This window comes from Salvia miltiorrhiza, chromosome 6, assembly GCF_028751815.1.
Source record: "Salvia miltiorrhiza cultivar Shanhuang (shh) chromosome 6, IMPLAD_Smil_shh, whole genome shotgun sequence".
Taxonomy (NCBI): Eukaryota; Viridiplantae; Streptophyta; class Magnoliopsida; order Lamiales; family Lamiaceae; genus Salvia; species Salvia miltiorrhiza.
Window position 1 is genome coordinate 14,459,352 of NC_080392.1, and position 12,220 is coordinate 14,471,571.

Consider the following 12,220-nt stretch of genomic DNA (forward strand, 5'->3'; position numbering starts at 1 on the left):
CGTTCTTTTATAATAAACTCATTTTCTATTCTGAATAAAAAACTATAATTAATTAATATGAATCACACCATTTTTCTCTTAAAATATAAATTTTTAATCTATTAAAATGGGATGGAGGAAGTATAAATTTATATTTTATTTATTTATATAAATTATGGGTCATTCTACTCACTAACCTCCTTACCCATGAATATGATATACCTTATCTCATGGTGGATGCATAAATATTTTTGATAGATAATTTTTATAAATTTTGAATTGAGATTTTTGAAAGTCAAATTTCCTATTATTCGGCTAGATAGTAATAGTATAGACTTTTGCATACAAATTGGTGAAAAATTGATTATTTAACAATTTTATAAGAATAATAAAAGTGTTCATGTGGTCTCATGTGAAACTGATTTCACAGTGAAACCGAACTTCAAATGATAGTACTTCAACATACAAATGACACTTTACAATATTAAAGTATCATTTGAAACCCAGTTTCACCGTGAAATCGATTTCACGGGAATTTTTGTGAATAGCGTTTCATGGGAGTTGAAGCCCCTGTCCCCCTTTCCCAAGTCTACTCTTGCATTTTAGTAACATAAGGACACATTTATTTTGCATGATTGATAAAATATATGATTGAATAATTTTATTTTTAAAAATAAAATTTTCTAATAATATTATTTCAATGGAATATAAATCAAGTAGACCTAGCTCAAATTATAGAAATAATCAAGAGTCTTGGGATATCCCAAAATAGCCTTACTATTTTAATTTAACTATGAAAGCTAATTTTTCAAAGTAAATTCAAAAGAAAATTCACATTTTTTATTAGGATTGTCCTGAAATTAGATTTTTATATCCTTTTAAAATTCAAAAAAATATACTCTATTCGTCCATAAAAATATATCCTAAGGAAGAGGACACGAATTTTAAAAAAAATTATGTTATTTATTTAATTAGTGAGGAAATGGATCCACTAATTAAAAAAAAGTAAAAAATTTAATTAAGTTAGTGAGTAGAGAAATTAGCTAACAAGTTAATGAGTAATAAAAATGGCCCATGAGTTATAAACTTATAACATCTTTTTATGTACGAATCAAAATGACAAATTAGAACATTATTATTATAAATGAATTTTATGTACCATATTATTATAAATAAAAATAATACTATTATGAATAAGGGAGTAATTATTTAAAATATAGTTCAATTTCAATATTAGCTGGGTTACAATGGATAAGAGTTTTTTGGGAGCTCTCAACTTTTGCCATTACTTTACAGGCTTCAGATCATGAAGGCGTGTTACTGAACAATCATTGTTTTATTTTATTCATTTTCCTTTTATTAATCCTCAGTTTTTTTTTTTTTTTTTTTGAAATTTTTTATTAATCCTCAGTTACTCGTCGAGGAAATAGGATCCAAAAATCTTGCAGCGTCAGTAAATTCCAGTGTTAATTCCTTCGGGAAAAATTATGGATTGGTTACCTTTCCTCTGGCTAATTTTTTCATTCATGAACCTCACCCTATTGGGATTAAATTTTTACGAGGTATTTTCTTTGTGTTTTTTTCCCATTTATTTTTGTTCCTTTCTCGCGATTTATCAGAGCCCTCTTGGTAGTTTGTTTGATATACTCAATTTCCTTGTGAAAAAAATGCAATTTTTGTGTTGAGATTGCATATAGGGAAATACCACTGCTTTTGAGTTGCTGTTTAATTACTATAAGCATAAAGATATAAATTTGTTGGAGGGTTCTTGTTTATATGCCAATTAATAAGCTGATTGCTATGTAAAAGAGAAATTTTTAGTTGGGGTGATTGTTATGTATGTATTGTCTTGTCTTCTGCATTTGGCAAGCCTCGTTACTACAAGAACTTTTGTGAAGTTTGGATTAAATTCGCAGCTCTTTTAGATTACTTATGCAGCTTGATATAGTAAATTTGTGAGCTGGTGAAAAAAATTGCAGTTTTGGATAGCTAAGAGGTAGAAGAAATCATGCTGTCTCTAGATAGGAAAAGCCCACTTGCTTTTGATTTGTTTTTTTGAATAATGTAAGAATAAAGATGTGATTTTTTTCGAGGGTTCTTGGTTATATGTTGATTGGAATCCATCTGAGATTTTTAATTTCTTGTGTCATCCTTTTAGAAAAGCTAATGGCTCTGTGAAAGAGAAAATTTTGGGTGAGGTTTTGAGTGAATAGGCCGTTGTTACTGGCAATGCCTTCATGTCTGTATTTTCCTGTCTACGGAATTTGGCGAGCTTCATTATTGCAAGAACGTTAGTGTAGTTCGGATGAAATTTGCAAGGAGTGTAATTTGTTGTAGTAAATTTCTAGCTTTGCTCCTTATGAAGGGCCTACCAACTTAGAGAATGAAACTATTGATGGATTTCATGAATTGATGGGAATATGTTAAAGCTTGCCGAATTAGGAGGGTTGTTTAAGAATCAATTTTTCCTTCGTAATTGTCTGTATTTGGCCAGAATTTCAGTGTGTTATACTTTGTGCTTCTGAATACTGTGTCGTGTCTACTTTAAGGACCGTTTTCGATTTTGTAATGTGGTCTATTGATTTTTGGATGCATAAGCTGTCTGCGGGGACTTGCATTTGAACAACAGAGAAACATATCATGTTTTTATGGATCTCAAGTAACCTCATGAAGCTTATCTTAGAAACAGAAAGAAGAAGAAAAAGAAAGAAATAAGCCCATATTTTTTCTTAAGAAGAGATAGTTAAGGATATAGAACTTGGATCGTGTTGGTTTCTACAATGAATTCTTACTTGTTTCATTTTTACGACAACTCCTCTATGCTTTCCCTCGACTTTTTGCATCTCTCTTATCTTGATCACATATTTTAGAATTTTCTTTAAGCCTCTAAGCTTCTTTGCTTGATATCAGGGTTTCTTGCCTGCTTCCTCTGGTTCCACTTTCGTCTCCCTATTTCTCCATATAATACCTGCATTTATTCATTGTGTTTGTTCTTATAATTATCTCTCTACCTGTTGTAATGTTTGTGCTCCAAAGACGACTGAACTTCTACATGGTTTTAAAAATATCATTTGTTTTCTGTAGTTCCTTGGTTTCTCGGATTTGGAGGCTGACTATTTGAATCCCTATGAATTATCGTCTCGTATCAACTATGTGATTGTGCCCGAGTATTTGTTGCATGGCGCATTGTGCGTTCTCTTTCTCATGACGGGTCATTGGATCATGTTCTTGCTCTCGCTGCCTACTGCATGCTATAATCTCAACCAGTAAGTTTTCATCTAGCCGAGTTTTTCCAAAAAAAATCTGCAGCAGTTAGTGATTTTCTATGCTTAACTATTCCTATTACTATTTAATTGGTGCATCTGCAACAAAATTATTATGTTTCACCAAATTGCTCATCTTGTATCTGTCTTATCTTTCTCGATTTACATTTTAGGTACCTATCAAACAAACATCTCGTCGATGTCACTGAAGTCTTCAAAGTAGTTAATACTGAGAAGAAAACTCGTCTTATAAAGCTGGGCTTTTACGTCCTCTTCTTTGGTCTGGTCATTACAAGGTTAGCAAACGATGCTTACCCTTTAATTCTTCATTTTTGATGAATGAGCACGTGCAGTTCTTTCATAGTCGTTTCTCATTAAATCTGTGTTGTTTGGATATAGAACTATTGCCATGGGGGCATTTTCTTCTGTGCTCTCACTCCTCTACTCCAACGACAAAGAAATAGATTTTCGGTCCCAAGTTCTTGAATTTTAGAAATCAGTTAGTGCAAGCGAAAACTTTGAGGTAGTTTTTTGAAGTTAATGTAATAAAAATTGCATATTTCTAGGTTCTGCATCTTCTTCATGGTCAGTGAATTTCGTAAATTCCCATAATAGTCTTATACATTGATCTTTAGCTAGGTTTTAATGACTTCAAAAGTCCCTGTTTCTTGAAACAGTAGAGGCTGCTCTGATCCAGCCCGATAATTCTTGTTTTATGATTGTTAATGCTAATATGCAGGCTTGCGTTGTCTGTTGTACGCGCTGTATTTGCTGACGATGATGATGTTGTGGCCTGGTCGACTATATATTGAACTTCTTCTGAGGTCTACTCGATGTTGATGGTATGACTTGGTTGAGACTGAGACGAACGCCAGTTGCAACCGAGTCTCTCAAATTAATTTAACATGGTTAGCCTTTTCCTCATCTCTCTCTCTCTCTCTCTCCATAGATTAGGGCAAGAACTGATTTCTGATCTCTTCAATGGCCATTAAATTTGCTGGTCATGGCATAGGTAGCTTGTAAATTTGATTGTATTGTGTTTTTTTGGTGCTTCTCAGAATAATATACCTTGATTGGCTTTAGTTTGTTATCATTGTTGATCAATAGTTTATATGAGGATTTGTGCATGTTGGGCACTGTGTTTGAGGTATTTCATATGGTGTAGCATTTACATTACCAAAATGGGTAACATATGCTATAATGTTTGGGTTCCATCAATGGAGAAAGGAAATATATTTTTTCAATAATGGAAATCGCGGACTTGGAATTTTTGTATTTACTTCTTATGGTACCAAATTGAATTCCTTAAAGAAGAAAAGATAATAATAATAATAGTAATACATTGGAACTTCCAATGATGTTTGGTTCAAAATTGAGAGTTTGTTGACTTTTGTTTAAATGCATGACTGGTTTTACATGTGTTCTGACTTCTGATTCACGTCGTCACCCTAAAAAGTGGAATATTAAAAAGTGGAATATGTGGAGGGTGTTTGGACAGAGTTTATAAGCTCTTTAAATAAAGATTCTGGTCTCATTTAAAGTGTTTGATAAAATAAACATTTAAACTATTTGTAAGCTGTAAGAAATAAATTCTAATAACTTAGAGCATTCACAGTGGGATACTCGATTTCACCTACTCGAGTAAGGTGGGGATCGAGTACCCCATTGTACGCCTTCCTTACTCGAGGCTTACTCGAAATTTTGGGTTAGACCTGCTCTCCTTCACGCGCAAAAAATAAAAAATAAAAATGAAAAATCTGAACATTATCTGGAACTGGAAGTTGCGGTGCGGTGCCATTGAAAAAATGAAAATGAAGAAGATGAAGCGCAACTGCGCAGGAGAAGGGTAGGTTATATGAGTAGTTTAGATATTTGGGCTTTTATTTTAAATGAGTAGTAAAGAAAAACTGAAAATATTTGGGCTTGTATTTTTTATTGTAATTTTTTTCAATTTTTTCAATTTTAAATTTATATTTAAATTTTAGTAATTTAAATTAATGCAATTTTCATTTTTAAGTAATTATTTTATTTAAATAGGTGCAATTAAATTTAAATGAAAAATATAAAAATCAAAACTAAAAAAATCAAATAAGAGATCAAGTCATCCCACTGTGGCCTCCTTACTCATTGTGGTCCCCCACTTCTATGAAGTAAACTATCAAGTCATCTCACTGTGGATGTTCTTATAAGTTTTATAAAAAATTTGTCCATCTGCCCCAATTTATTTTTTCATAACTTAGTATGTTCTTTTAAGTGGATATGCACTCATATAGCCATATTGGGGATTGAATCTCAATATTTGACCTTTCATCTTAAAAATACAAATTTTGACCATTTTTTATAATTTCAGACTTTATTGTCCTTAATTTGAGCGGACCAGATCGAGTTGGGCGCAGGTTGACAGCGGGTTCGAGTGTACTTTTGGCACTAATGTTATAATTTGTGCCAAAAGTATCAAATTACTTGATTTTATATATATATATATATATATATATATATATATGTTGGTACTTTTAGCACTAATATTCTCATTTGTTCTAAGTAATTTGGTACTTTTGGCACAAATTATAACATTAGTGCCAAAAGTACTAAATTACTTAGTATTTTTTTTTTTTTTGCTTTCTGTTGATACTTTTGGCACAATTTGTGCCAAAAGTATCACCCGAACCCGTGCGCCCAACTCGATCTGATCCGCCCAAATTAAAGAAAACACATTTTGAAATTGCCAAAAATGGCTAAATTTTTTGTTTTTAAGATGGATGGCCAAATATTGAGTTTCATTGTTTAATATAACTATGTCAAAAGTTGGCTCATTATTTAATCATGTCACTTCAATTTTTTCTTTTTCAGTTTTTTCTTTTTAGCACGAGATTTTCTCTTTTTAGTACAAAATTTTCTCTCTAACGTATAAATTTAATTATTCAAATTCTTTTGATAATTTTTAAATTTTTGAGAAATTATATTGTATAAAATTTTGAAATTTTTTATAAATTATTGGAACTTTGAAATAAATATGGTATTTACGGTGGTAATCAAAATAATATTGGAACACATTAACTAAAATATGAGCTTCTCACATAGCCTTTCACATAATTAGTATGAGTTTTTTTTATCCACTTTTATAAAATCATGAGTTTGGGTAGCCACTCTTGTGTAAAAAGACAATTGTAATCCTTATGGGTCTCATTTGAAAAGAAAGAGACAGATTCTTCTTTAAAAAATTGAAAAGATTTCTTTTCACTTTTGAAATTGATCCCACATTTTTCTGGATCACTGTTTCTATAAGCACGATTACACGGTAGATCTATGCACAATATACGTATGCACGATTGAATTGGATAAATATATAACTCTTTCTCATTTATTTTCTTGTACTTGGTGGCTGATTTTTAAATAAATAAAAAAGATAAAACTATTGAACCATAAACTTCGCAGTTGTGAACAAATTCTCCTCATTTATGCGTGTTCTTAAATACATGGTTGGCGTACACGGTGTACACGATTTTTTTTTTTTTTTTTGAATTGGAGATGTTATAATGATAATTTTATATATACTTAAGGATATTAATTTAATGATTGAGATCATTATTGGGCGAATAACCTTACTTAAGGTATGAAATTGTTAAATTTGTATGCGTGTTCTTACATACACGATTGGTGTACACGGTGTACACGATCCATGTAGCAAAGAATCCTAAAGCGTGTGTGATATTGTTTTCTGTAATTTTGCTTGATAAAATTTGACTATAATCGTATTTGGAAGAATTCGTGCACTATTATATTCGTGCACACCGTATAAATTAGAACAAATTCATAAATATACTTAATATAATCATTTTCTGATATATATATATATATGTATATATAAAATATCATTTTGGCCCAATTATTATTAATATAATTATAATATGTCTCGACAACAATTAAGTCTTAACAAATGGATTCACATATGACAAACTTATAAAATTATCTTATTATATCTATGAAATAAGCTTTTAGTACAAAATGAACTTACTAATGTGAGATTGAGAAATCTCAATTAATTTTCATGTAAGCGAACATGTTGAATGAATTGTATCTTAATTTAAACGTACTAGAATCGTATATATGGTGATAACATTCACTAATAATAAATAATTAGTTAAAAATTATCATTTTTTTATTATTCCCCTACAATCCACGGTTTATGGCACACTGTTACATGGTTAGGGTCCTCGGTAACACGTTTTGGGCATACGTGCAACACGAAACCATGTGCTGTTATAAAAAGTCCATATATTTACATAATATAATAATTTTCTGAAATATAATACTCCCTCCGTCCCCAAAATAAGTTCCTCTTTGGGGATGGCACGGGTTTTAAGGAAAAGTGGTAAAGTGTATTGATATAGTGGAGAAAAATATGTTATAATTAGTATTGGGAGTGGTGAAAAGGTGAAAAAATGTTATACTCCCTCCGTCCGCGATATCATTTCCACATTGTGGACGGCGCGGGTTTTAAGAAAAGTGGTGGATAGTAGTGGATATGTAGTGAGTGGAGTTTGGGTCCCACAATTGTTGTGAGTGAAAGTTTGTGGACCCTACTTCTATAAATGGAAGTGGAAACGATATCACGGACGGACCGAAATGGCAAATGTGGAAACGATATTGCGGACGGAGGGAGTAATTAATATTGAGAGTTGTGAAAAAGTGAAAAGTAAGAATAAATAAAGTATTATTAGTGGTGGGGTAGTTGTCCAAAAATGGAAAGAAAGAAAGAAGAACTTATTTGTGGGACGTCCCAAAAAGGAAAAAGATGGACTTATTTCAGGGACGGAGGGAGTATCATTTTGAGCCTAATTATTTATAATATAATGATAATCTAGATTGATTTACTATTAATTCTTAACTTAATGGATTCACATATGACAAACTTACAATATTATCTTAATATAACTATGAAAGAAGCATAGTATGAAATGAACTTGCTAATGTGATTGAGAAGTCTCAATCATTTTTCATGTAAATGAACATGTTGAATGAATTGTATCTTAATTTAAATGTATTAGAATTATATATATGGTGATAACATTCACTAATAATAAATAATCAATTAAAAATTATCAATTTTTTATTATTACCCTACAATCCACGGTTTATGGCACACTGCTACACGATTTGGGTCATGATAGCAAAGTTGATCTACGTTCATGGTAGCACAGTTCTCACGGTAGAGTTGTTGTCGCGATTGCTCAAATTAGGGATGTCAATCGGTCCAGCACACTCGGTTTCGGGTCAGCCCATTCGGTTTCGGGTTATTTTCGGTTCGGGCTAGTCGGTTTTTTTTATTTTTCGGGCTAAAATTTTTCGACCCTAACCCTAACCCACTCGGTTTCGGGCCCGCAAGTTTTATGATTTTTTTATATGTTTATTGGGTTAAGTACCAAATACCCCCCAACGTTGGGGCCCCTATCGCGTATAGGACCCTATAGTCAGGGTCCGCGCTGTTTACTACCTCAACGTGGCTAAACCTAAGCAAATCCCCCCCCCCCCAACGTTGGGCCCCTATCGCGTATAGGACCCTATAGTAAGGTATTAAGTACCAAATACCCCCCAACGGTGACTTAATGCAGGGGGGGTATTTGGTATTTGAGGGGGGGATTTGCTTAGGTTTAGCCACGTTGAGGTAGTAAACAGCGCGGACCCTGACTATAGGGTCCTATACGCGATAGGGGCCCCAACGTTGGGGGGGTATTTGGTACTTAACCCATGTTTATTTTTTGTATAGATAATCATATTCTTGTAATAAAAATATGTCGTATTTTTAAATCAAGACATTTCACTTTATTTTAGATACAGAAAATAGTGTTTGATGAGGAGTAAGGATCTCATCAGCTATCCTATTCTAGAGATATCGGGTCGTCACAGGAACACGGAGATGAGAGTCAGCATCGCTGATCTGGGCTTTAAGCATACTGGTTCAAAAAGCGTAGATGCGTCGCCTAATAGTCAAAGCGGGTCAGCGGCACAGACGAAAGTTGGCGCAGACTAGAAAAGGCAGCTCGACATTGACCTCAAGGTAATACCCGAAGAAGACTTAAAGAAGGAAACATATCCAGTAGAAACGAGGACTAAAAGAAAGGTTGCGCAGACGAAGGGTCGTCCCGACAAAGTCAGCGTAGACGAAGGCTCATCCCGATAAAGTCGGCGCGGACAAAAACTCGTTTGGATAAAGTCAGCGCAGACGAAAAGCGGAAGCAACCAGTGTTGGCGAGAGGGCCACACGTTCAACATAAAGCTGCAAATTAGTTTGAAAAGTTTGTTGATAGATAGAGATTCATGATCGTACACCGCATGTGGAGTACGTGAATGACCTGTAAAGTCTCTTTTACCCTTCTCCCTAATGTAACTCTATAAATACTCCATGTAATCCATTATAATACGCACGCGAGAATATTTTAAGGAATTCATCTGCAAGTCTTCAGCAAGTTTTCTTCTCATATAATCACACAGGTTAATCCGACCACCTTTCCAGTTTATCTAGATCTAGGTTTGAATGTGTCACAGCCCGCAATCCCTAAGGATGGTTTAACCGGGGTTATGACTCGGGAAGGGGATTAAGAAGCGGGGAAAGAAAGGGGCATTTCCTTAACAATCAAACATTTTACGAAAAGAGACATTTATTATATAACGCTAGGATCATAACTGATCACTTGGGCAAATACAAGACGTTTGTTCGGGAAGGCCCGTCGAAGTGGATTACCCAACAAAAGAGTATCATACTTAAAATAAAACATTAGCATAATCAGAGTATCTTGCAGCGGAAATACGTGTGAGTTATACATATGAAGATGTATACTCAAGGTTACATTACTGTTCTACGTCTCAAGGGTACATTATTATTTTATGTCAAAAGGTACATCCGCTCAACTCCACTCCATTCCATCACCCGCTCAACCTGCACATTAGGGAAAACAACATGCAGGGCTGAGTAATAATACTCAGTGAACATATGCCGGAAACATAACATTTTATATCATTTATTGTACTGCCAACAGTAACACACAGGGTTTTACTTGAAGGACCTGTGCTTACTAAACATTTTCTTTCATTTCATAAAGTTGGATGCGCATCCCATTTTCAGTCTATATGATCCATATCTGTTCCTTTTACGCGCCGGGAAGGAGGCCTCCTTCCACGGACGCCAAGACCGGTCGCAAGCGACACACAGTCTCCATGGGTGTACACGTTAACCCTTACTAGCAAACCTTCGTCTAGCGTAGGGTCCGAATTCGATTTCCTTTATAGTTGGCGAACCAACACAGATAGGATACATACATAAAACATAAACATTTTTGGCAGACAATCATTTCATAAACATTTCCTTTCCTTTCATAAGAACCATTCATCAATTAATCATTTCCATAAACATTTCATTTCATAATAATCATTCATCATTTGAAATATCACAGTTATATCATGTCATTCATTTCATTTCGTATAAGAGGCCTGTATCCAGGGGATCTCTATATACGTGTTTTAAGAAAGCCCACCTCATTCCGTTCCCACTAGGGGCGTAGAGTTACCTCCTTCTTTAGCTTTCACTTCCCGTCTGGACCTTTATTGACGAAGAGTCGATAAGTTCGAGAAGAAAGTCGTGTAAGAAAGGAAGATAGGTCTCTAAACTAAACTATCTCCTTTAATGATTTTAGGGTTCTAACATCCATATTAATCTTATCTCGTCAAAACCTTAAACTCAAAACATTATCACATAACTATCATTTAGGTTCGAAACTATTTATTCGAACATCAACATGCGCATTAATGATAACTCGTTCTATTTATGTCATCAAGTCAAATATTCCGTCATTTAAAAACAAATCCTATAATATCACATAGATAAATTATATCATCATAGATCATGCTTTCTCATATTTAAAATCATTTAATCATTTTCAAATAATCCATATTAATAAGTCATTTGAAAAGAATTAATTTAAATAAGAGTTTAACTCAAAATATTTTATTTTAAAATCCATTTATAAATACTTGAAACAAATGAACTCCATTTAAATAATTAATTTAAAGGTTAATATATAATTAAATCAATCAAGCTCAATTTAATTTAATAATTAAGAGCTCAAATAATTTAAATAGATATAAGCCCAAATTAATTAGATAAATTAAGTCTATCATGTTTTTCTTTGAATAAGGCCCAAACAATTAAATTAAAATAGGCCCAAATCCTTTAATTAAAAGAAGCCCATCAGATTTTATTTGTAAAGGGCCGAGCCCAAACATTTAAATCGAAGCCCATCTGTTAATTAAATAAGGGCCCACACACTTATTAAAATCGGCCCAAGTCTCGGCCCAACAGCAAGCCCAACAAGCCAACCCTAAATAACATACACACACTAAAACATCTCTCAAAACACACACACACATAGCTGCGCCTATCATCACTCTCTCACACACACGCATCAGACGCACCCTCTCTCTCTCTATCGTGTTCTGTCGCCGCCGCCCCGACGGCGGTGCCCGCCGGACGGAGGCCGGCGTCGGCCCCTCTCCTCTCTCCCTAAACTCATTCCCCCTCTCTTCTCCTCTATCTCTCTCGCTCTCTCGGCCGCTGGACCCAGGCGCAGCAGACACCACCACCGCGGTGTGCCGCCATCGCCGGGCCGCCGCCTGCTCCCTCATCCTCGCGGCAGATCCGCCGCCGCCGTTCAACGCCACGGCCGCCACCTGTTCTCCCTCTCTCTCTATCCCTAACTCTCAACTTCATCTCGATCTCTCTCTCTAACCTCACTGCCACACACGCCGGCAGACACGGCGTAAGCCGCGCCGCCGCGCCTGGTTTATCTTCTCCAGCCGAAGGCCGGAGCCACCGCCGCCACTGCTTCCATCGACCGGCAGCCTAAGGTAAGCCCTAATTTCTTCCTTTTCTATTTTCCCCCTTTTTCCATTTTCTAAATTAAAAATCTGAAATACTCATCTCT

The 12,220-nt window shown here is 34.5% G+C and overlaps 1 protein-coding gene and 1 long non-coding RNA gene across 5 annotated transcripts; one reads left to right on the top strand and one right to left on the bottom strand.

Moving 5' to 3' along the window:
- The first annotated feature begins 1,165 nt into the window (after positions 1-1,165).
- Positions 1,166-4,392, top strand: LOC130988872 (protein cornichon homolog 1-like). Of its 4 annotated transcripts, none has more exons than XM_057912841.1 (5): positions 1,166-1,291; positions 1,391-1,541; positions 3,064-3,245; positions 3,416-3,538; positions 3,642-4,392. In XM_057912841.1, the coding sequence occupies exons 2-5, from the start codon at positions 1,467-1,469 to the stop codon at positions 3,733-3,735; spliced, it is 474 nt and encodes a 157-aa protein (XP_057768824.1). In that variant the 5' UTR covers positions 1,166-1,291; positions 1,391-1,466; the 3' UTR covers positions 3,736-4,392. The 4 variants fall into 4 exon arrangements, with proteins under 4 accessions (XP_057768824.1, XP_057768827.1, XP_057768826.1 ...); XM_057912844.1 differs by having other exon boundaries at positions 1,182-1,291; positions 3,982-4,392; XM_057912843.1 differs by lacking the exon at positions 1,166-1,291 and having other exon boundaries at positions 1,306-1,541.
- A 5,491-nt stretch (positions 4,393-9,883) lies between these two features.
- On the bottom strand, positions 9,884-11,035 carry LOC130988875 (uncharacterized). Its single transcript, XR_009090228.1, has 2 exons — positions 10,775-11,035; positions 9,884-10,179 (listed from the first exon to the last, which is right to left on the bottom strand). It is a non-coding gene; the product is annotated as an uncharacterized LOC130988875 (long non-coding RNA).
- Positions 11,036-12,220: the final 1,185 nt, after the last annotated feature.